Genomic DNA, 24923 nt, shown 5'->3' on the forward strand with positions numbered 1-24923 from the left:
GATGTTTGTTCCCCTCTTGGCCAACTGGGTCTCTTTCAGATTCTGGTCTCCCACCTTATTCCTGTTTCAGGATGGTGCATGGACCCTGTCCCTTAGAGAGCCAGATTTAAGGGCTGCATTCACAAAACACCCAAAACTTCATTCAGATTTGGGTGGGTTTCCCCTTTGTGTGAAGCAGCCCGCTGGGTCAGGTCAATGTACCGCCTGAAGACAGAAAAGTAGTCAATGTAGTCCCTGGAGAGGCTCTGGAGAGTGACCACAGGGAAGATTCAAGAGTTGCCAACCAAAAGTATTTAAATGGAAAGTTATCCGCTACTCCCCGCCCCAAAATCCTTTCCATGTTCTTCCTACCGTCGCTGATCCTATGTTGGGATGAAAACTGAACCGCGAAGGACTTGAGCTGCGTCCGGAGAAGACTATCTTCCACCCCTGGGCTCTCCAGCCACTGCAACATCTGCATGAGGACTTTGAAAAACAGCGAGGAGAAGGCCTCGTCTTGGGGAGCGTGGCGCTGGCAGGAGGGAGAGGAAGAGGAGTTATACAGGTAGAACTGCTGAGCTCCAAAAGGGGCCTTCAAAAGGCCTGGGAAGAACGTCCTACTCCTTGGTAAGCCTTCCCCGGGCGAAGATCCCAAGTGCTGAAGTCCTCCACTACCAGGAGAGAATCGCCTTTACGGCCCAAGGGGCTTTGAAACGGGACGTTTGGCCACAGGAGCAGCACAGGGTCGCGTAGCCGTGAGAAGGATGGCATATACATTTAAAAAAAATAAAATAAAATCACAAAATAAAATACAATAAATACAATAAAATCATAAAATAAAATACAATAAATACAATAAAATCATAAAATAAAATAAATACAATAAAATCGTAAAATAAAATACAATAAATACAATAAATACAATAAAATCATAAAATAAAATACAATAAATACAATAAAATCATAAAATAAAATACAATAAAATCATAAAATAAAATACAATAAATACAATAAAATCATAAAATAAAATACAATAAAATCATAAAATAAAATACAATAAATACAATAAAATCATAAAATAAAATACAATATACAATAAAATCATAAAATACAATACAATCAAATCAAATCAAAAATCAAATCAAATCATCAGATCAAATCAAAAATCAAATAATAACACCCAATAATAAGATAAATCAAAGGAAATCAGGTCAGATTTAAATAATCAAATCAAAAATATCAAACCATTAAATCAAATAGAAAAAAACCAAATCAAATAATAACATCCAATTATAAAATAAAGCAAAGCAAAGCAAATCCGATTAAAATAATCAAATCAAACCACTGCGTGCCACTTCATTATGCCCCTTCCTGGCTGTGCCTGCCCCTCCTCTCCCCCCCCCTCGGCCTCCCCCCCCTCAGCCTTCCCCCCACCCCCCCCAGGCGTTATTCCAGACAAGGCTCACACAGACCCACTTCTTATATTCCGGATTATCCAAACTTTCCTACTCCTCATTCCTTTGGCAAGGGGTGTGTGTAGGGGGGGGGGAGAATCTCATTTGCCCCTTCCGATCCGTCAACCTTAGACCAGGAGCCCCTCCCAATACGAGCCCCTTCTCCCCGCCCCCTTAGGGAGGAGGGTCTTCCTGGCCCCTTATGGCCTCAACCGCAGGGCCACGAGACCAAACGAGAGCTCCCGAGAGCCCTTGCTCCTGTCCCGAAGGGCATCAAAAGTGACCCTGGGACGTGGCCACCGTCATAAATACAAGCCGGTGGCCGAGCGTCTGAATTTGGATCGCGCACGCAACCCTGGGGGATGCTGCGAGGGTCATAAGTGTGGGAAAACGGTCACAAATCCCCCTTTTTTTTTCAGTGCCACCATCGGAAGTTCCAACGGTTGAGAAGCCGAGGATATTTCGATGGACGGAAACCTCTTTCATCTCGGGGTCTTCTCCCCGCCCCGCCCAGGATCTGAGTTATTCCGGCCCCCGGCCGAGAGGGAGCCTCACCTGGTGCTGCCACAGCAGGCGCAGGAGTGGGCAGGCCACGACGTGGCTGTGGTGCATGGCCATCACCAGGGCTCCTCCGTGGGGCGAGTTCAAGAGGGCCGCCAGGGCCTTGAGAAGCCGCGCCGCCGTCGTCTTGGGCGAGACGCCTCCTCCCGGCCGCGGGGGAGCCAGCTCCTGGCCGAGGCTCTGCTGCAAAGCCAGGGCGAGGGGCCGCGGGTTCGAGTTCTGCCAGCGGGGGTCCGGAGCCAGCGGGAACAACTGAACAGGCCGGAGGAAAGAGAGACGGTCGGTAAAGGGAGGACGCTGTTTCGCTCACTGCTGAATTAGGGGTGCCTGTTCCTTAAAAGATTCCCATCACTCCAGAGGATAGTCTCTTTCAGGCCGTCCTCGACTTATGACCGTTAACGGAACCTGCCTTTTACGGTCAGAAGTGGCGACGGCTGTAAAGCAGGTGGCCCACGTGACTGGCCTGATTTTATTTGGGTTTTTTTTTTGCAGTAACTATTAAGCAAATCACCCCAAGTTCCTTAAGTGAATCCAGGGCCCATTAAGAGAAAAGGCCTGTGATGACATCAAAGGGGCGTGGCACAAAAGCAACAAAGTCCCAAAAGTAGGTCAAGTCCCTTGAATTCCTCCAACTTGGCCCCCAATGTCCAGTTATCATCGGCTGGAGAGAAAAAAACTCTCCCCAGAACAGTTTTTAAAGGGAAGAAATTCCATCCAAACCCAAAGTACGTATAGATTATAAATAAAAGCCAACGCAAACCACAACTGCAGCAATGAACGAGACAGGGCAGGATAAGGAATGGCACACTTCAAAAGATAACGAAACACACAACACACTTGGGAGGACGACAGAACCCAGATAAGACTTGACAAACCAAGATAATGCGCACTTTACTTCCAGCAAGGTGCTGTGCGCAATCGCCCTTTTTAAATCCTGTTTTCCCAGCTAATGAAAGGGGATCAGGGCCCTTTCCTCCCCCATAAAAAAAAAAAAAAACTTCCAAGGATTTGTTAGAGGCGACATCCTGGCCCTGCCCTGTATGAAGCCAACTCTGACCCACGTCATTTACAGTCCCCTGTGACCCTGTTTCCCCCTCCCCCCCCCAGGTGTCTCCTAAACCAGATTCTCCAACTGAGCACCTTCGCGGTGTCATCAATCACATTCTCCAATTAAATATATTCTCAGGCAAAATCTCTGGTAGTTTAGTTACACTCTTTTAAAGATAAAGAGTTGGAATGTATTTGCAATTTCAAACTGCTGCACTGCCCTTCCAGATTTCTTTCCTCCCCCCACCCCACCCTTTTATTTTTATGGCAACTACTAAAAGAAGCCTAGGAACGTTTGATGAGTTGACCCGCCCGTTACCTGGAGAAGGATACCCGCCAGGTCAGCTTCGGGATCGACGATCGGGAACTGGGCTAAGGCTCGGCTCCTTCCTTGCCCTTGGGGGACCTCAAGGCTGGATTTGATGCGTGGGGCATCGTCGCTCTCTGAACAGCGAGGTAGAGGAAACCTTGTCAGTGGGATGTATTCAAGGCCCTGGGGATCTAGAGCCCCTCTCCTCTCTATCTGTCTCTCTCTTTCTCTCCCTCTTTCTCTCTCTCTCTCTTTCTCTCTCTGTCTCTCTCTTTCTCTCCCTCTTTCTCTCTCTGTATCTGCCTCTCTCTCTCTCTCTCCCTCTCTCTCTCTTTCTCTCCCTCTTTCTCTCTCTGTATCTGCCTCTCTCTCTCTCTCTCTCTCTTTCTCTCCCTCTTTCTCTCTCTGTATCTGCCTCTCTCTCTCTCTCTGTCTCTCTCTTTCTCTCCCTCTCTCTCACACACACACAGAGTTCCCCCCAGAGCAATGTTTATGCAGATTCTCAACCATCCAGGTCATCGTTGTCCCAAAGGTGCTTTTTCAAGAGACAACTGGACTTTTCTTTTTCTTTGAAGATGTTTCCCTTCTCATCCAAGGAGCTTCTTCAGTTCATGAACAGTCCCAACCCTGTTTAGCTTTCCATAAAGATTTAAAAATGCCTTTGCTCCCAAATTTGGGGCATTGCATGAACCAAGGAACACCGCCACCCTCCCCCCGATCTCCTGGCTAGTTGGTTAACGGACCCGGTATCTTGTTTTCGTGCCTCCTTTGAATTAGGTGCCTTAATGCTGATGAGATAAGACCCAAATGGCTCTCAGAAGCCAAATACCGAACCTTGGTGAGATGGAAGGGAGGCGGTGAGGAGGGAGTGGAAGGTCTGCCCGCCGGTGGCTCCTCTTTCATGCTGCACTTCCACGAGATGGGCCATGTAGTCTGTAAGGGGGGAGAGAAGAAAGCTCCATCGGAGGTGTGTCCTATAGAGCTTGGGCCGAATCCCAGAAGAATGCCCGCAAGAGTCTCGCAGGGCGGGCGGGCGAAGGAAGGGAAAACCCAACCCGGGGTTACTCTTACTCTTGTCCATGATGTTCTGCTCCAGTGTCTGAGGGTCGTGAGACACAGCTTGGTCCAGATACTGCAGAAGTTTGCTCATGCTGGACACCGGGATGCCAAAGGACTGGACGAACAGCAGCAGTTGTTGGGGTTCGAGGTCTTGCAACGCTGGAATAAAAAAACACCCCCCCCAAATTCAACACACCCTCCAGGAGGAGATTTTCTTTCCATATCCGTATTTACGAAGCCATCCTGCCGCTGTTTCTTCAACCGTCATGCCAGGCAGACCGTTTAGATGCATAATTCTGCATTTGTTTATTTTTTCCGGTTATGCTGCGTGGTGCCCATGGGAGGTGGTGACCCTTCGAGAGCTGCGTGCGACGAAATTTCGTTCTGAGGCATTCCGATTAGGGGGACGTTCATAGTGACGATAAAACTGTGATTCTGTTCTTATCCTTACTCTATTCTTACCTGCATCCACCAAGCGAGGCACCTCCGAACGAATCATGCGCAGCTTCAGCCAATCCGGGAGGAGCAGGGCCTCTTCGGAGGTGTCCACCAGGAAAGCTGTGGGGAGAGACTTCTTCTCGGGGAACCAAATGTCCAGCAGGGTGTAGAAGTCGCTGTCGTCTGCTTTAAAAGCAACATGGAGAGAAGGGATGTCTAACCTTGGCAACTGGAAGACTTGTGGACTTCAACTCCCAGGATTGAAGATTTGAGGACTTCAACTCCCAGGATTGAAGACTTGTGGACTTCAACTCTCAGAATTAAAGATTTGTGGACTTCAACTCCCAGAATTGAAGACTTGAGGACTTCAACTCCCAGAATTGAAGACTTGTGGACTTCAACTCCCAGAATTGAAGACTTGTGGACTTCAACTCCCAGGACTGAAGATTTGAGGACTTCAACTCCCAGAATTGAAGACTTGTGGACTTCAACTCCCAGGACTGAAGATTTGAGGACTTCAACTCCCAGAATTGAAGACTTGTGGACTTCAACTCCCAGGACTGAAGATTTGAGGACTTCAACTCCCAGAATTAAAGACTTGTGGACTTCAACTCCCAGGACTGAAGATTTGAGGACTTCCAATTCCCAGAATTGAAGACTTGTGGACTTCAACTCCCAGGACTGAAGATTTGAGGACTTCAACTCCCAGAATTAAAGACTTGTGGACTTCAACTCCCAGGACTGAAGATTTGAGGACTTCCAATTCCCAGAATTGAAGACTTGTGGACTTCAACTCCAAGAATTTCCCAGCCAGCGCATCTTCACTTAACAACCATGGCAAGAAAAGTCATAAAAAGGGGAGAAAACTCACTGAACAAATATCTCACACAGGAACATCAACCCTGGGCTCAATTGTGGCCGTTAAGCTGAGGACTACCTCTACAACCAGCACCTGTGGGCTATAGAAACTCCCACCCTGTGGGTCGCTTGCACAGCAAGCCTTCCTTCACCTTGAGGGGGTCCGAGGGTCAGCAGAATCACCATGGCGTGGACCACCAGGATGTGCATCGTGGCGGTTTCTCCTCCACTCCAGCGAAGGAAGACTTGATCTTGGGACTCCGACTAGAACAGAAACGGACAGCAACTTTAAGAAGGGTGGACTCCAACTCCCAGAATTCTCCATTCAACTAAGACGGTATGGACTTCAACTCCCAGAGTTCCTGAAGTAGCCGGGGAATTCTGAGAGTTGAAGTCCACCCTTCTTCAAGTTGCAGAGGTAGAGAAACCCTGCCCTAGAAGGTGAAAGGAAAAATAGGACCAACGGCGGGGAGAGGAGAGAGGGACACTCACCCAGTTGTAAACCTCGTCGCCTTCTTTGGTCTGGCGCATGCGCTTGATGTAGCGCGAGAAGATGGAGAGCAGAGCCACCAACACGGAGTCGGACTCCAAGCAGTAGGAGAGCTTCGAGAAGAGGTGAGACATGATGGTGGAACGCTCCACTATCAGACGGGCCACGTCCTGCAGAGAAGAGGAGGAAGAAACATACAGCAGCTGCGCAACGAAGGCCTCGAACTCTTGAGGCCAACCAAAGACCAGCGGAACGCCGGTTTTCCCTCCGGCGGGTCTGAGCCCAACGTCATCTCGGGAGGCATGGACAGCCCACCCATCCTGGATCTTTTCTGGGGGAGACCTCCCGCTCTCTACCGCTGGTGGCACCAATTTAGAAAGGGAGTGAAGGTAAATTGAGAAGAGAAAGAGAAGGGGTAGATGAAGAGTTTGATCTGGCAGATAAGGCACCAGACTGGAAACCAGGAGATGGTGAGTTCTAGTCCCGACTTGGGCATGAAAACCGGCTGGGTGACTTTGGGTCAATAACCAGGAGAAGGTGAATTCTAGTCCCGTCTTACACATAAAAGCCAGCTAGGTGACTTTGGGTTAATAACCAGGAGAAGGTGAATTCTAGTCCCGTCTTACACATAAAAGCCAGCTAGGTGACTTTGGGTTAATAACCAGGAGATGGTGAGTTCTAGTCCTGTCTTAAGGCATGAAAACCGACTGAGTGACTTTGGGCCAATCACTAGGAGACGGTGAGTTCTAGTCCTGTCTTAAGGCATGAAAACTGACTGGGTGACTTCGGGCCAATCACTAGGAGACGGTGAGTTCTAGTTCTGCCTTAGGCATGAAAACCAGCGAGGTGACTTTGGGCCAATCATGAGGAGAAGGTGAATTCTAGTCCTGCCTTAGGAACGAAAACCGACTGGGTGACTTTGGGCCAATCATGAGGAGACTGTGAGTTCTAGTCCTGTCTTAAGGCATGAAAACCAGCTGGCCGATTTTGGGCAAATCCCTCTCTCTCAGCCCGACCCACCTCACAGGGTTGTTGCTTTGGGGAAAACAGGAGGAGGAAGGAGGATTAAGTGTGTCTGCCACCTTGAGTTATTGATTAAAATGAATAAAGAGGGGTGTGTGTGTGTGTGGATTTTAAGAATCAACCAATTTTGGAGCCCCGAGAGGAATGCTTTGCGACCTGCAGGGAGGCAGACTTTGCTTTGGTTGCTAAACGAGGAGGGGTCTCGTGGACCTTCGCCTTCTCCTCCCGCGCCCAGCCGGTAGATTTCTCTCACCAAAGCCAAGTTGTTATGCTGGCCTTGTTCCTCCACGGGGGCATGCTGAGAAAGGTACACCAAGTAAGCACTGATGGTCTGGGGGTCTGTCTCCATGTGGACGGCCTGGAACGGGAAGCAAAGGGAACGCAACGTTACGCCGCCTGGGTCCTGGGTCGGGAGAGCCTTCCAGGGCCGCGCCACGCCGTTCACCTGCTGCAGAGCCACCGCCGTGGTGGTCCGGACGCTGTCGAACAAGGGCAGCTTGGGCAGGTCTCGCAGAAGCCACTGGTAGCTTTGAAGCAGCTTGAAGTCCCAGGGGTCTTCTTCCATCGGGTGCTCCTTCTCCTCCTTCTCGGGGAGGGCCCCTCAGAAAGCACCAAGGACAGGCCCTGCAGGGGGAGGGAGGAGGACACGGGGGGTGGGGGGGGGGCCTCGCATCCAGCCTGAGCCAGGCGTTCAAAAAGCCCGCTTCTGACCGACTGGGTGGCTGGCAGCCCCCACGGGGGAATTCTTTTCCCCTCTTACAAAAAGTTATCGCATTGCAAATATGTACGTATAAAAGACAAGCGAGCGGAGAGGGGGGAAAAAAGGGAGTTGAAAAGAAAGGAAAAAGGCTGCGGGGGAAACGGGCAACTAGAAACAACAAGAAAATAAATGACGGGGAAAAAAAGCATCAGGCTTTTTTGGCTACAGATAAAAGTCTAAACACCAGAATAAGTAGCAGTGTTTTGCTTATTCTGGGTGGGGGAGGAGGAGGAGGAAAAAGAGGAGGAGGAGGAGGAGGAGGAAGAGGAGGAGGAGGAAAAGGAGGAGGAAAAGGAGAAGGAGGAGGAGGAAGAGGAGGAGGAGAAGGAAAAGGAGGAGGAGGAGGAGGAGGAGGAGGAGGAGGAAAAGGAGGAGGAGGGAGGAGGAGGAGGAGGAGGAGGAGGAGGAGGAGGAGGAGGAGGAGGAGGAGGAGGAGAAGGAAAAGAAGGAGGGGAGGAGGAGAAGAAGGAAAAGGAGGAGGAGGAGGAAGAAAAGGAGGAGGAGGAAGAGGAGAAGGAAAAGAAGGAAAAGGAGGAGGAGGAGGAGAAGGAAAAGAAGGAGGAGGAGGAGGAGGAGGAGAAGGAAAAGGAGGAGGAGGAGGAGGAGAAGAAGGAAAAGGAGGAGGAGGAGGAAGAAAAGGAGGAGGAGGAAGAGGAGAAGGAAAAGAAGGAAAAGGAGGAGGAGGAGGAGAAGGAAAAGAAGGAGGAGGAGGAGAAGCGGGGGGAGAGAGGGAGAGAGATTGACTGACTGACTGACTGACTTCTGGCACAGATGCCCTCTCTCAAATCTAGCACTCTGGGGCTTACGAGACGAATACGGATGTTTTCAAGCTTCAGCACTCCAAGAGTTGCAAGCAGGGAGCAGAAACTCCAGGCCGGAAGCCCCCAAAACTCATCACACACACACACACACACACACCCCTGAACAAAACCTTGATGGCCCCCTGGCAAAAGGACTGAAGGTGCACCAAACACGAGGCGGCACGTCAATATTTGATCCCTGTCCCACCTGGCAAGACTTGGAACGGCCTCCTTCTTCCCTGCTCTAAGCTGGGCACGGACTGGTGGGGTCTGGTGCTCCTTACCTTCATGGCCAGCACCCGCGAGGCCACCTGGGATGAGCTGAGGCGCCTCAGGAAGTAGTCCAGCACCTCGCACGTGGTCTGCTCGTCGGCGGTGGGTCCGAGGAGCATGTCTTGCAGGCGGCCGAGCAGCTGCCTCTGCTTCTGCTGCCTCTGCGGAGGAGCAGCACAAGCGTTAGGCGCTTCCCGCCTCCCCGCAAAAGTGCAGCCTGCCCTTTCAGGGAGGGCAGCCTTGGCGGGGTGGCGCAGTGGTTAGAACGGAGGCTGACTCGGCCCACGGCCAGGCGTTCGATCCTCACCAGGCTCCAGGCTGACTCAGCCTTCCACCCTTCCAAGGTCGTTAAAACGAGGACCCAGATTGTTGGGGGCGAGAGGCTGACTCTGTAAACAGCTTAAGAGAGGGCCGGAAAAGCCCTGGGAAGCGGTGGATTAAGGGCTATTGTTATTTCCTTCCTTCCTTCCTTCCTTCCTTCCTTCCTTCCTTCCTTCCTTCCTTCCTTCCTTCCTTCCTTCCTTCCCTTCCCTTCCCTTCCCTTCCCTTCCTTCCCTTTCCTTCCCATCCCATCCCATCCCATCCCATCCCATCCATGATGGCATGGTGGTGAGAATGCAGCAATGCAGGCTGACTCTGCCCACTGCCAGCAGTTCGATCCTTACCGGCTCAAGGTTTGACTCAGCTTTCTGTCCTTCTGAGGTTGGTAAAGTGAGGACTCCGATTGTTGGGGGTCAATAGGCTGTAAACCACTTAGGGAGGGCTGTGTGAAGCACTAGGAAGTGGTATATAAACACTATGATCTATCTATCATCTATCTATCTACCTACCTACCAGTTGTGGTGGCACAGTGGTTCGCGTGCAGTATTGCAGGCTAATTCTGCTTGACTGCCAGCAGTTCGATCCTGACCAGCTCAAGGTTCACTCAACCTTCCCTCCTTCCAAGGTGGGTAAAATGAGGAGCCAGATTGTTGGGGACAAGAGAATGACTCTGTAAACTGCTTAGAGAGGGCTGGAAAAGCCCTGTGAAGCGGCAGAAGTGCTACTGCTAAGTGCTGTCCTTGTAGGAAGGATGAAACTCCTGTTCTTCAACACACAGGTAATCCTCGACTTACAACAGGTGTTGTGTTCCACCCCATTTTACGACCTTTCTTGCCGCAGTGAAGTGAATCCCTGCATTCAGTGACATGGTAGTGAAGTGAATCTGGCTTCTCCCTCGATTTGGCATGTCGGAAAGTTGCCAAAGGGGAATCTCATGACTCGGGGGAACGCTACCACCGTTGTAAATACGAGTCAGTGGCCAAGCCCTCTGAATTTTGATCACCTGACCCCTGGGGATGCTGTGACGGTTGTTAAATGGGAAAGACGGCCGTAAGTCGCTTGGTGAGTGCCGTTGTAATTCCAGTCACTAACCAAAGGGTCGCCGATCCAGACCTACCTGCCGCGTTTGGGCCGGGATGAAATTCTTGGCGGGCGACGAATACTCCGTCCACCCGCTTCCTAAGCCGGCCGTTGTGCTTTTCAAGGAATGGGGAAACCCGAAGAACCGCCTACCTGCCGCTTCTTGGCCCGCTGCTCTTTGCTTTCTCCTTCCTCTTCCTCCTCTCCAGAGGCCGACTCATCCGCCGCGTCGTGCAGGAGGAACTCGCAAAGGCACTGGACTGGGAGGACGTCCAGCGAGCCCTCGCTGGACTGGACGAGGTCTGCCAGCCACGGCATGGACTGCGAAGAAGCCTAACCAACGAGGAAGAAGCAAGAATCGCGTCGAGCAGGAAAGAAGCAGAACGCAGGTCACAGTTTGGAAAACGAGGGAGGGCGCGGCGAATTCAAAGGATGCCCCGGGAGTGGGGTAGGGGAGGTTGCAATTTGAGGGGGGGGGGTGCAGTTTGCAGAAAGGAGGGGCTCTTTCCCAGAGGCCCCAAAACCATCAGCAGAGTTTGGAATGTCTGGTGGGCAGGAAGAGAGCAAGGCCGGACTCTCCTTAGCCGTTTGCAGAATAAGATCTATAATTATTGCGGAGAACTGCTTCAGTCCGGCAAGATTCCGTCTGCAGGCGAAGGGCAAGCAAGAAACTACTCAGAAGTAACTCCACAACTTGGTTCTTTGGCTCAAGGTCGACTTAGCCTTCCATCCTTCCGAGGTGGGTAAAAGGAAGACCCAGATGGTGGTGGGGGCAATAGGGTGACTGTATAAACCGCTGAGGGCGGGCTGTGAAAGCACTGTAAAGCGGTATATAAGTCTTAAGGGCTGTGGCTATTGCAGGTGGACTCTGCCTACTGCTTGGAGTTCGATCCTGACCAGGTCAAGCTTGATTCAGCCTCCCGTCCTTTCCAAGATGGGTAAAATGAGGACCCAGATTGTTGGGGGGGAGGAGGCAAGAGGCTGACTCTGTAAAACCGCCCAGAGAGGGCTGTGAAGCACCGTGAAGCGATATATAAGTCTGCGGGCTACGGCTATTGCTACTCACCTGCCTCTGGATGATGTTGAGCAGGAAGTCGGGGTGCCGGCTACGACACAAGAGGTGCCCCAGGCGCAGGGACTGATTGAGGCTTTTCACCTGGTCCAGGACAGGCTGAGGCGGCCTGCGAGGAGGTCCCCTGCGAAAGGAACAAAAGCGGTGAAGACGGAGGAGGAGGACGACGGGACAGACTCTTGCCCCAGCTTTCGGGGCCTCCAGCGGTGGGTGAGTCTCCCCCTCGGAAGAATCACCGGGGCTTCTTACTGGGGATCCAGGCTGGTCAGCTGGGACAGGAGGAGGCTGCTGCTCTCCGTGATGGTCTGCTTGGTGGAGGCCGCGGCCAGGTGGCCCTCGAAGGCCAGGATCTCCTGCTTCTCCCGCTGGGAGATCTGCAGTTCGCGGCTGATCATTTCCGTACGGGTCTCTTCGTCAGTCAAAGTGCAGGGAGGGTAGGAGTAGTTGCTGGCAGAAGGAAAGAAGGAAGGAAGGAAGGGGAGGCCGAGGCCGTTTTAAGAACTGGAGACGTTACGCCCGGAGGAAAAAAAAAAAAAAGCTCGGAATAACCTCCCGCCTTTTCATTTATTTCAGAACTAGCTCGATACCCACTATGAAACTACGTGGTTGGGCTTAGCAGGTGGGGAGGAAAATAAGGGAAAAATTGTGCCTCTGCCTACCAGCATCCGTCAGTATTCATCTGGCTAGTGTCCTCTCAGTGTGTGAGAGAGTTGAGGGCTGTTTGGAAACTGAAAGAGGATTTGCTGTGTGAACAAGAAGACAGCAAGGAGCCTGGGCGTGGCTTAGCTCAAGCGTTCTGGACTAAAGCTGCTTGGTGCAGCACCGGAAATGGAAACTCCTCTCCTCTATTTGGAACAGATTTCTTTTCAGGTGGGACTCCTTAGCATCGGAGGGTATTAATAATAATAATAATAATAATAATAATAATAATAATAATAATAATAATAATAATAATAATAATAATAATATACGAAACACTAATGCTCTGAGGGTCATTTCAAAAAATCCTTTCTTAGCGAGCACCTAGAAGCCAAGAGGAACATACGTGGCAAATTTCAAGTTCGTAGGCTTTACGGTTCGAGAGATTTTGTGACGACCCATGAGTGGTATTTTGCTTTTATATATAAAGAAAAAGATATTCATGAACTGGCAGAGACATGGGTAACAAGGTCAGGCAATGGGAGCCGAATTGGGGGCTGAGACTGGAAGGAACCTGGGCGTGGCTTAGCTCTATGCTCTCAGCTCCGAAGCTGCTGCTTGGGTTTTTACTTGTAACCCTTTACCGCGTTGACAGAATATATACCCTTGATATTGTAAACTTCACTTCAAATGTTATTATGTATATAAAGAAGTTAACGAATCCTGCTGAATCCGTCATCTGTGCGTGCTTTCTGGGTCTGAGTTTCTGCCGGAAACTCTAAAAACAATTTAAGACGGGAAAGAGAGAGAAATTTAGGGCGGACTCTCCCAAGTTGGAACCTACTTGGTCATCACCATCTCCATTAGCATCTTCAGTGTGGGATAGTCCTCCCAAGCCGTGAGACCTGCCAATCAAACCAGGGAAAAATCAGAAACGTTGCACGCAGCAACCAGAGTGCCGGCCACTCCTCAAACAAAACCTCCGCAAAATCACTGACGGATCATTAGGACCGTTTTAAAGGAAAAACAATTTTGAAAAGGGCCCTTTGTAAGACGAAAAAGTCTTATACCAGTAGAATGCAGGTAGTCCTTGACTTACAACAGTTCATTTAGTGTCCATTCCAAGTTACGACGACACTGGGGAGAAAGCGACTTACGGCTGTTTCTCACAGTTACGACCTTTGCAGCAAAGGTCCCAGGATCCCTGAGATGAAAATCCAGATGCTGGCAACTGACTCATTTTTATGACGGTTTGTCGGAGTATATTCATGAACTGGAACAGAGCTTGGTAACAAGGTCGGCCAACGAATAAGCATAGCAACTAAGTCAGCCAATGAAGACTGTTTGGAAACTGAAACTAGAAGTAGCCTAGGCGTGGCTCTATATATTAAGCTCGGCAAAGCTCTGAGTCTGTCTATTGAAAATGAAACGGCTTCTCTCCTCTGCTGTGTGTAATGCTTGACTGCTGAACTAAAGTGAAACTGACGTCTGTTTTCTGAGCTCCTGAGTTGCTACTGAAGTTACTTGCAAAATGTTTCTATCTGAGTTTGCTCCATGTTGGAGAAATCTACAACTGGTTTGTGAAATCTATGTTTATAAAGACATTAAATGACGCATCAGCCACCTGGGTTTATTTTTCTGGAGCTGGATTCACGCTGCAAAAACTTTGAATACGGGTGTCACGCGATCCCCTTCGGTGACGTCCTCACAAGGAAAATCAACGAGGAAACCAGGTTCACGTAATAACCAGGTTACTAATGTATCAGCTGCAGTGGTTCACTTAACAAACTGTGGCAAGGAAGGTTGTAAACTGGGGACGAGACTCGCTTAACAAATGTCCACACTGAGCAGAAGAAATCCGGGGCCCTGTTGTGGTCCTAAGTCCAGGGCCACCCATGCTACCCATAGCAAGAACGTTACGCAGAAGCTAAGAACGGCAATAATACGGTGCAAAATTCATTAAGTTCAAAGTTGAAAAAAAAATTGTCCCACCTCCTGCTTTGTATGCAAGTGTGTGTGTGTGTGTGCGCGCGCAGATGTTGTATCTGTGCAGACTCAGGAGGGGAAAACAGATACCTGCAGTCATGCCACACACACACACACACACACACCTTTGCAGGAAAGGATTCCTGCTGTAAGACTCACCGATGTTTTCCGGATTGAATGCAGCCACCACGAGCAACAGGGGCCAAGCCTTCCAGTAGAGGGTTGAAATAGCCAGATTTGGAGGGTGGTACCTGCAGGAGAGCCAAGGATACGCGGCAGGATCTTGTTACGTTTTAACGACATAACGCAACGCGCAAAAGAAAAACACAAAATAGCCTTTATTGTCCCGTGTTCGCCGTCCAAAAAGAGAATAACAAAACAACCCCCCCAAAAAGGAAGAATCTCTTCGCGATTACCCCGGAGGCAGCTGGATGTTCTCGGGATGGTGGTAAGTGCACAGGTTCAAGACGGCGTCGATCAGTTGAATCCGCTCCACCCTCAAGACTTCGAGATCTGGAACCCAAAAAAGGGAGCCAGGTATATATACCACGAAGAGGGCTGGCAAATAATTCGCGATCCGCGCACATTCATGAGGGCTGCAGCATCCCGGGGTCGTGGGGGGGGGGGGTCACCAACCAACGGTCCCAGGGAACTTGGAAGAAGCCGGGATCAGCCGTTGCTGCTGCTTCAGGGGTGGCAAAGAATGGCTCACCGTCCGCCTGCACGGCTGCTGCCCGTTTCACCAGGTGGTCGGCCAGCTCCATGGCGTCGGCGGGGCCGAGGGGAAGGTCCCGCGACAGACCGATGACCAGGATGCGCATCAGGGTGTCCTCAAGGATTGGCACTTCGGAGCAAAGGCGGAGGAAGAAGCTGCCCGGGAAAGAGAAGTGGGGGGGGGGGATGCTTAGCGGGTCGACACCCAGAACAACAGAGGAGAGACCCACTTCCCAACAGAATCATCATCTCCTTTGAATGATCCCCGTAACCCCTTGCAGGGCGGAGTCTGGGCAATTGAAAGGAACTGACTGTTTACTGGCCGGATGCCCTTCCTGTCACCAATGCGGAGTTTTGTTCAGCAGATAATATTCTCGCCCTGCCCAGAGAGAGACATATCTGCCTCTGCCTAGGATCGAACTCACAGTCTCCTGATTGGGAGAGCTCCCTCTCTTGGCCACCACACCACATCGCGCTTCCCAACAGAATAATAGAACTCGACTGGAATCGTCGCTTTAAATGTGCATTAATCGGTACACGTTAAAATGAGATTTCATCGCATTCAGCTCTCAAAAAAATAAACCACCATGCATACACCCACATACATGACAAGAGAGAAACATCACAGCCTAGTTCACATGTATCCATACACAGGGCAGAAAAAAAATAATAATATTGCGAGTTTACAAGACAGGAGGCCTAGAAAACAAAGCTGGCCCAGAATCTAGTAGTCCTGCTGTAGATTCTTTGAAACCTCCTCCCAGAGGGAAGCAACAGAAACAGACCCTGGAGTGGGGTCGCTAACATGGCTTCCAATGCTCTCAACAAACCACCAATGGTGGTTTGGGTACTGGGCAAAGCCGCTGGTTACGTTTTCCGAGTCACAAGGCTTGAGTTTCAGCAGCTGCGGGCAGCATAACTTGAGCCGGCTTACACTGTGTGGAATGATCTAGAAGCAGGAGAATTCTACCCCGAATCCTTGACGCAGCCAGACACACCCCACTCCCAACCCCACCACTGCAGGGTTCTAGGTTCAAATCCAGCTCCAGATTTACTTGCGGTCGCTCTCCGGGGGCCAATTATCCCATTTGTAGTAGGTCTCAGGTTGCTCTGTGAACAGGACTTTGTGCAGGCTGTTTTAAGAGAGAAGGGAGGGGGCAAACGTGGATCAAGTTCTCAGGGAGCCCCCTTGCAAAACAGGGGGTCCCTGACACGCACATGCACCCCAACGGGTCCCTTCCCTTACCAGTGTATGTATTCTTTCGGAGCCAGCTTGGTGATGGACGGCACCAGCATGTGCAACCACCACACAGCGTCCCGCTGGATGGCGGCGATCTGGTTCTGGAAAGCCCGCAGCCCTTCCAGATCTGGAAGGAAACCCCGGGGAGGGGAGTGGTGAGAAGGCAGCAATTGCAGGCTGACTCTGCCCGCTGTCGAGAGTTCGATCCCGACTTTGATTCAAACCTTCCGAGGTCGGTAAAACGAGGGCCTCGGATTGTCAGGGACAAACACGCGGACGCTGCAAACTGCCCAGAGAATGCTATATAGAGCGGGGGTCCCCCCAGGGATTCGCAGCCACGCCGCGGAAGCAGCCGGCCAGCGTGTGCGCGTTCATGCCATTGACGCGAGCCGCCGGCCCGGGTGGCCGCTGATTGTGCGAAAGGAGCTTGTGCACGCGCGTGTTGGCTGACCCATCCTCTCTCCCATCCGGGGGGGTCTCCGACCGTGTGTCCACTTTAAGACTTGTGCGCTTCCAACTCCCAGAGCTGGCTGAGGAATTCTGGGAGTTGAAGTCCGCAACTCTGCCAAGGTTGGAGACCCCTGCTCCTACCTCCCACCGGTGTGCAAAGCCAGAGAAAGCGTTGGGGAACTCAGGAGCACTACAGGGTAGCATGGGTGCCTAAGCGCCGTCGCTGTCCCCCGTCCCCACCCCACAGGTGAGGGTTGGGGACTCTCCACCCCCGAGTCATCAAGCGAAGCCTCACTTTTCTTCTCGCCTTTGTCCCAGGCCACGCCGGCTTCCTTCACCTGGGCGGTGATACCCAGCATCATGGAGACGGCCAGCAGGTCTGTGATGTGGATGACGAAGCGATCCTGAGGGAGCGAGAGGGTTAGAAACGCCCGCGGGAGGGAGGGAGGGAGGGCGGCGGGAGCGGATCTCGTGGGGGACATGGGAGACAGGCGGTCCTCGACTCAGGACCGCGGGGAGCGCCTCATCACCTTGAACTCCATGTCCGCGTACTGGGCCAACTTCCGCTCCTGCATGAGCCCCAGGCAGAAAGCCTGGAAGTTGATCTCGTGCTTGGTCTGCTTGATGATCTCCCGCAGGAGGGCCCGCGAGGCCCTCAGGTAGTCGTCCTTGTTGGTCAGCAAGTCTTGGAAGACCATGGCCAGGAACTGAGGAGGAAAGGAGAGGGAGCGGAGGAGGGGAGGAGGGAGAGGGAGGGAGAAAGGAGAGGGAGAAGAGGAAGAGAGAAGGGAAGAGAAGATGAGGAGAGAAAGCATACGAGGGGAGGAGGAAGAGAGAGGGAGAAAGAGGAGGAAAGAAGAGGAAGAGAGAAGGGAAGAGAAGATGAGGAGAGAAAGCATAGGAGGGGAGGAGGGAGAGAGAGGGAGAAAGAGGAGGAAAGAAGAGGAAGAAAGAAGAGAGAAGATGAGGAGAGAAAGCACAGGAGGGGAGGAGGGAGAGAGAGGGAGAAAGAGAGGAAGAAGGAAGAGAGAAGGGAAGAGAAGATGAGGAGAGAAAGCATAGGAGGGGAGGAGGGAGAGAGAGGAAGAAAGAGGAGGAAAGAAGAGGAAGAAAGAAGAGAGAAGATGAGGAGAGAAAGCATAGGAGGGGAGGAGGGAGAGAGAGGAAGAAAGAGGAGGAAAGAAGAGGAAGAAAGAAGAGAGAAGATGAGGAGAGAAAGCATAGGAGGGGAGGAGGGAGAGAGAGGAAGAAAGACATGACAATCAGCGCCAGGACAAAATTCCCCCTCAAGCGAGCTGATTTTCGATGACAGCGAGGGGTCCATGCAACGAAAACCACCCAGAAGGGCTTTCGAGAAAGTTTTCTTGCAGAAATTATCGCTCTCCTGATGACAAAGATTGACAGGTCCTCCAGAGGGGGGGTCAGCTGCTGGGACCCCCCCAAGGGGATAAACCTCCCCCCTTCCTCACAAGAACGGTGGCCCTGAGCTATCCCAAAATTCAGAGGAGCCGGGAACTCAGCTTGTCCCTCCATCGGCTCTCCCCAAATGGAGCGGTCAGGTGAGACGGGAGGAGCGCAAAGCCCCAGAAGTGCTGGGGGGGGGGGGAGGAGCAAGGAAGGGGAAGCCAGTGTGTGTGTGTGTGTGGGGGGTCTTCCCTTCTTTGGAGTCTCCCCCCCCGGCTGAAGCTGGGCCTGGACCCCCAACGTACCTTTGGCGCCAGTTCCGGGCTGTGCTGAAGGACCGTGTACAGGATCTGCATGTTGTTGGGGTTCCTGGCGTTGGACAGTTCGTTGAAAATCACCGACTTCACTACAGTTCCCAGGTTGTCTTGGTGGGCGTTCAGCAGCTCCCTGGAAGAGGCCGCCGTATCTAGAGGTGAGGCTTCTCCCCAGCCCCAGTCAGCCGCCGGGTGGAAGACGCGCCTCCCAATGGATTGTCCAACTTTAGCAACTTTTAAGACTTAGAATATAGAATAACAAGAGTTGGAAGGGACTTTGGAGGTCTTCCAGTCCAACCCCCTGCTTAGGCAGGTGACCCTGCACCCGCTTCAGACCAATGGCTGTCCAATCTCTTCTTAAAAACCTTCCGGTGTTGGAGCATTTACAACAAGTTGTTCCGCTGCTTAATGGATCTGTCAGGAAATTTCTCCTTTGTTCTAGGTTTTTCTCTCCTTGATTAGTTTCCACCCATTGCTTCTTGTCCTGCACTGGCGCTCTGGAGAATAGCTTGACTCCCTCTTCTTCGGGGCAGCCCCTCAAATACTGGAAGACTGCTATCATGTCACCCCCTAGTCCTTCTCTTCACTAAACTAGCCATGCCCAGTTCCAGCAACCGTTCTTTATAGGTTTTGGCCTCCAGTCCGCTAACCATCTTCATTGTTTTTCTCTGCACACCTAAGGATCACACCTAGAGTCCTGCATCCAGTTTTGGTCACATTATAAAAAAGATGTTGAGACTCTAGAAAAAGTGCAGAGAAGAGCAACCAGGATGATGAGGGGACTGGAGACTAAAACATGTGAAGAACGGTTGCAGGAACCGGGCCTGGCTAGTCTAGGGAAGACAAGGACCAGGGGAGACAGGAGAGCAGCCTTCCAATATTTGAGGGGCTGCCACAGGGAGGAGGAGGAGGGGGTCAAGCTATTTTCTAAAGCACCTTTGAAGGCCAGACAAGGAATAAAGGATGGAAACTGATCAAGGAGAGATTCAACCTGGGAATAAGGAGAAACTTTCTGACAGGAAGAACAATCAACCCATGGAACAGAAGTTGCCTTCAGAAGTTGTGGGAGCGCCATCACTGGAGACTTTCAAGAAGAGATTGGACTGCCGTTTGTCAGAAATGCTGTAGGGTCTCCTGCTTGGGTAGGGGAGGGGGTTGGACTAGATGACCTACAAGGTCCCTTCCAACTCTGCTTATCTGTTCAATCTGCACTCTTTCCAGAGTCTCAACATCTTTTGCTGTTGTGGGCTTCACTCCCAGAATCCCCTAACCAGCATGGTTGGCTGGGGAATTCTGGGAATCGAAACCCACGGGTCTTCCAAAGTTTTAAGATGGGACAATCCAGACCACCACCCACTAGGCCTTCTCCATTACGGAGGAGGGTCCCCCCCCGGCTTTGGCCTGGCCCGGATCATTCATTCCGTGATCCCGCTCTGCCCATTTCTCTCTGCCCACCTGACGCAGAGCATGTAGTGATTGAGGAGGACTTTGGGTTTCAGGCGGATCTTGATGAGGTTGGAGACCACCTCCACGTCCTCGGAGCTGTGAGTGTTGCAGTTCATGCAGACAGACATGAGCAAGTCCTGGGCTGGTCGAGTGAGCTGTAGAACAGAACAGAACAGAACAGAATAGCATTATTGGCCAAGTGTGATTGGACGCGCAAGGGATTTGTCTTTGGTGCAAGTGCTCTCGGTGTACATAAAAGAAAAGAGACCTGCGTCAACCCTCACCTGGTTCTCTGGACAAGATCCTTAGGCCCTCCTTACCTTGGGGTTCTGCAGCCACATTTCCAGCCTCTGCACAGCCATCTGCCGGATCTCCTTATAGCCACAGGTGGCGGTCAGAAGGCGCAAGAGATTCCGGGAGACGTTGTCCATCGGCTGGCGTCTGTTGAGCTGGTCCCGCAACATGTCCAGAACGTATTCTTCCACACTCTCCGCAAGGTCGTCATACCTGGGCCAAAAGAGAGGCACCTTTTGCAAATTGACCCGGTGCTCCTAGGAGGCGCTCCCACCTTAGTCCAGGACGTTGCAACCTAGAAACATGTTTTAATATCCGTATGTAACTTTCCCGGGGGATACAGGAACACAAGCAGCAAGAGAAGAAGGTGCTACCTGGGCATCAGGTGGGCTTCCTGCTCAGGGCTCATTTTGTCCTCGGCTATCAACAGTTCACTCTGACTGTCTTCTTCCTCTGGAACAGAAGGATGGGGGCTGTTTCCTAGTAAGCCACAAGCGAAAACCACGGTCATCTCAGAGAATCACAGTCTGCACTCAAAGGTCCCAGGGACCCATGGTTTACAGGGAACACAACTATCTTTAAACGGCTTTGAACCCCGGCCCACCCACTCTCTGCAGGTATGGCTGTAGGCTCCTGAAGGGTTTTGTCCCTGCCTCTTACTAACCACAGTTTAATGTTGCATCTATTTAATCAACCATAGCAAAGGGTTATGCACCACGGTTTCAACCTAATATCGTCAAATCCTAAAGCAGGTGAATCCTACAATCCAACTTCTTTCCTTCCCTTCCTCTTTCCCTCTCCTTCCCTTCATTCCTCTTTCATTCTCCTTCATCTCTCTCTCATTTTTACTTTCTCCTTCCTTTCTTCCTTCCCTCTTTCCTCCCCTCTCTACCTTTGCTCCTTTCACTCTCCTTCACCCCTCTCATTTTTACTTTCTCCTTCCTTCCTTCCTTTTCCTTCCCTCTCCTTCCCTCTCTCCTTTCGTTCCTCTTTCATTCTCCTTCATCTCTCTCTCATTTTTACTTTCTCCTTCCTTTCTTCCTTCCCTCTTTCCTCCCCTCTCTACCTTTGCTCCTTTCACTCTCCTTCACCTCTCTCATTTTTACTTTCTCCTTCCTTCCTTCCTTCCTTCCTTCCTTCCTTCCTTCCTTTCCTTCCTTCTCTTTCCTTCCCTCTCCCTTCGTTCCTCTTTCACTCTCCTTCATCTCATTTTTACTTTCTCCTTCCTTCCTTCCTTTTCCTTCCCTCTCTCCTTCCCTCCCTCCCTTCGTTCCTCTTTCACTCTCCTTCGTCTCTCTCATTTTTACTTCCTTTCTCCCTCCCTTCCCAAACCCTACTTTTATCTTCATCTGCTCCCAAGAAGTCCTCTTACCAGCACTGAGGTCTCCTCCACCGCGTCCAACCTCTCCGTGCGACATAATACTTTTCGGGGGCATCTTGGTGCCAAAAGCCGTCTGGATGTTTTCCACGAAGGTCTTGCAGTGAGGGCTGTCCACCCAGATCCGTTCCCCCAGCGAATCCTCCATGTAAACCTAGAGAAGGGGGAAGGCACCACCGTCTCTTCCATGAAGGGCCCCGCGTTCCCTTCGTCAGCCCTAGAAAAGCACGGCCTCCCCGTCGGCCCACCTTGACAAATATCTCAGGCCAGTTTTCGTCTTCCTCATAAGCCGCCATGAGAAGGTTGCAGGCCAAGACGGACACCAGGCTGTTCCCTTTGGCTTTGAAGTTGATGGAGGCATCTCGGCGGAGAAGGCTGCACAGCGCCTGGGGAAGCAAAAGGTTCCTGAGCATGAGAAAAAAGCCAGTCGGAATGCCCGTCCCGCTGGAGAACCTTCGCAACGGGCCTGGACAGGGAAGCAGAGCTGGGCCACTCTTGAACTGATAAGGGGAGGGTGTATCTCCATTTTGTTTAAAGAACCTGCCTGGGGATCAGGGATAAGACCCCTTGTGTAAGGTGGGGCTGCCCCGGAGAAGGAGAACATTTTGGTGGTCCCCAGAGAAATGTCGCCCCCAAAGCAATTAATCCAGGCTGTGCGGGAACACAAGGCTGCGCCACCCACAGGGCCCCCAACCTTCAGCCGAGTGCAACCCTTGAGCAGAGCCACACCAGCTAGAACTGGAAGGTAAGACCAACGGCAGGGGAGGGAAATCCGCCCCAGGGTGGCTTGCGGACGTCGGTGGGAAAGTCGGTCCCCTATTCCAGAGCTGCAATAGTCACAGGACTGACCCTTTGGTCATCCCAGAGCAGCTTCTCCAGTCCATAGCAGGCCGGTGCACCTGAGTGGAGGAATAGCTGCTCCGGGATGACCAAAGGGCCGGTCCTGTGACTCCTGCAGCTTTGGAATATGGAACCGACTTTCCCACCAAAGTCCGCAAGCCACCCCCAGTCAAAATCCGTATCAGTGGTCCAAGCGGGATTTAAAATGATGAGTGTGGTGGTCCCTGAGGTCCAAAAGGTTGGCGACCCCTGGACTAGATGACCTCCGAGGTGCCTCCCAATGCTGTTATTCCAGTTCTGCCTGCCCCTCACCTCAATCACGCCTTCCGTGGCGAAGATGTTTGGCTTGATTTTCGCCAGGTACATCAAAGTCAGGTAGAGGGTGATGTCAGGCTTGGCCCGATTCATTTTCAGCTGCTTCACGGCTCCGCATAACACCCCTTCGATGCGGTCATCGTTGCCTTCAGCTTCGGCGGACTCGATCTCGTCCAGCAGAGCGTTGGGGGCCACTGTCAGCAAAGGGAAATCGCGGCAGCTGCTGGGCAGCCCAAACTCCCACTAAAACACCCACCCACAGCTGGGTATTGTAAACGGCTACAATGGCAAGATTTACTGGGTTCCAGGCCCCAATATATTCCATTTTTTAAAATTCTGTTTAGCCAATGGGCATATCAAACTATCAGAAAAACCATTCAATACATCATCATCTTCTTTTAAAGACCCTGTAACCCCTTGCATCAGGGTGAAGTCTTGGCAACTGAATGGAGCTGAGTATTTACTGGCCGGTTGCCTCTCCTATCGCCAGTGCAGAGTTTTGTTCAGCAGATATATTCTCATTGTGAACACAGAGAGAGAAATATCTGCCTCTCTCTAGGATCAAACTCACAGCCCTCCTGATGGTGAGGAGACAATCGCTCAATACCTACCCGATAAAATACATTGATCAATATCTGCCGCTGCCCTAGAGTTTACCTTCGATAGGAATGACTGACGGTTCTTTGATGGAAGGCGAAATGGCTCGCTTCTCAGCCACGGCGGCCTCGGCCAAACGTCCCAGGGCGCTGAGAGGGGGCGTGGAGGAAAGTTTAGGGCGCTTGGCCAGCCCGGAGGTGCTGGACAAAGCAGATGTCGCCGACTCGCGCTTCCGCTCGGAGGGCAACCCGGACGATGTCGGCTTGAGCAAGGTGGCGGTCGCCTTGGACTCTCCCACCTGGCCTTTGGAGCCCAAAGCGATGAAGTCCCCCGGAGGAGGGTGGCCTAAGACGGGACAATGGGGGGGAGAAGAAGGAGGAAGAGATCAGGTAAGATTGTGGGGAGCCCCATGCCTCTTTCTTTATATTTATACGTGTGTGTGTGTGTGTGTGTGTGTGTGTATGTATATATGTATGAATGTATGCAGGTCTTGGCAAACACGCCAAGACCTGAATACCTGTACCCATGAAAATGTACGAAAACAAATATATATGTATGTATGTATGTATACGTACGTACGTGTATGTATATGTACGTATATACGTATATGTATGTATGTGTATATATATATGTGTATGTATGTATGTATGTATGCAGGTCTTGGCAAATACGTCAAGACCTCCATACCTGTACCCGTGAAAATCTACGAAAACAAATATATATGTATGTATGTATGTATGTATGTATGTATAGTAGTATATATAGTATGTATATACAGGTATACGTGTATATCTATGTATATATACATACACGTATGTATATTTCACCAGCTTCTCTTATTGCTTTATAACTACATCTAATCCATTTTAATTTTTGTTTTCTAGCCATTGACACACATATAGACGGGGGGGTGTAGGTGGGGGACCCCTCCCCTTTGGAGACCCCGCTATTTTTGCCCTTTCACACGTGCCCCCCCGACACGCGTCTTCTGGGGGGGATACCCCCCCCAAATCCTTCCTTTCCAGGCCTTTCCTCGCGAGGAGACCCCCCACCGCCACGAACGCCCACCCACCCACAGATGGGGAGCGACGGGGGGGACCCTTCCCCTCTTTCCCCAGCCCCCTTACCGGAGGGCTTGGAGACGGCGCTGGGGCGGCGCGCGGCCGCGGGCTTCGTCCGGTTCATCTTCGCGGCGGGGGAGGGGGGCGGTCCTCCCCCCAAAAGAGGGGGGATTTGTGGAGGGGGGGCGTCCCTGGAAGGGAGGGGAGGATCGCGGAGCTGCCGGTTTCTCCGCTTCGGACAGCCGAGATGGGAAGATAAACCGGAAGTCCCGCTGGTTGCGACCCGAAAGCGGCCCCTCTAGGAAGGAGAGCGTTTTCTTTTTCGGCTACCACCGGTGGCCAGGAGGTCGAACTGAAGCTTCTTCGCTTTAACGGAGCAGAATCGGACGAACAACCCGGGGCCTGTGGGGCAAAGGGACGAGCACAGCGACCCCGCGCGGCTGAGAGGGATAACTGCATGTTTTTAATGATAGCAATAGAACTTAAGACTTATATACAGCTTCATAGTGCTTTACAGCCCCCTCTAAGCGGTTTACAGAGTCAGCCTCTTGTCTCTAACAAACTGGGTCTGAATTTTACTGACCTCGGAGGGACAGAAGGCTGAGTCTACCTTGGGCTGGTCAGAATCGAATTCCTGGCATTGGGCAGATTCAGCCTGTAAATACTGCATTCTAACCAGTGCACAACCGCAGCTCTTAAAAATAGTTGCACTTATACACT

At 51.5% G+C, this 24923-nt stretch overlaps 1 protein-coding gene across 1 annotated transcript in view; it reads right to left on the minus strand.

Moving 5' to 3' along the window:
• INTS1 (integrator complex subunit 1) overlaps positions 1-24449 on the minus strand; it is a 38078-nt gene extending 13629 nt beyond the window's left edge. Inside the window, 32 exon segments of the mRNA XM_087912860.1 lie at positions 352-511; positions 1989-2246; positions 3361-3485; positions 4186-4284; positions 4423-4569; positions 4873-5034; positions 5859-5970; positions 6199-6366; positions 7473-7577; positions 7665-7816; positions 7819-7843; positions 9064-9213; positions 10607-10786; positions 11520-11649; positions 11775-11972; positions 13009-13069; positions 14310-14401; positions 14567-14663; positions 14863-15020; positions 15920-15997; positions 16111-16231; positions 16850-16958; positions 17085-17261; positions 18264-18405; positions 19728-19873; positions 20039-20225; positions 20387-20492; positions 21385-21544; positions 21639-21776; positions 22543-22739; positions 23203-23487; positions 24270-24449. Of these exon segments, the coding sequence (XP_087768986.1) occupies positions 352-511; positions 1989-2246; positions 3361-3485; positions 4186-4284; positions 4423-4569; positions 4873-5034; positions 5859-5970; positions 6199-6366; positions 7473-7577; positions 7665-7816; positions 7819-7843; positions 9064-9213; positions 10607-10786; positions 11520-11649; positions 11775-11972; positions 13009-13069; positions 14310-14401; positions 14567-14663; positions 14863-15020; positions 15920-15997; positions 16111-16231; positions 16850-16958; positions 17085-17261; positions 18264-18405; positions 19728-19873; positions 20039-20225; positions 20387-20492; positions 21385-21544; positions 21639-21776; positions 22543-22739; positions 23203-23487; positions 24270-24327 (4483 nt within the window). The 5' untranslated portion in view covers positions 24328-24449.
• Positions 24450-24923: the final 474 nt, after the last annotated feature.

The sequence above is a fragment of the Pseudonaja textilis genome, chromosome 14 (assembly GCF_049901715.1).
Source record: "Pseudonaja textilis isolate UNSWEBS1 chromosome 14, rPseTex1.2, whole genome shotgun sequence".
NCBI classification, from domain to species: Eukaryota; Metazoa; Chordata; class Lepidosauria; order Squamata; family Elapidae; genus Pseudonaja; species Pseudonaja textilis.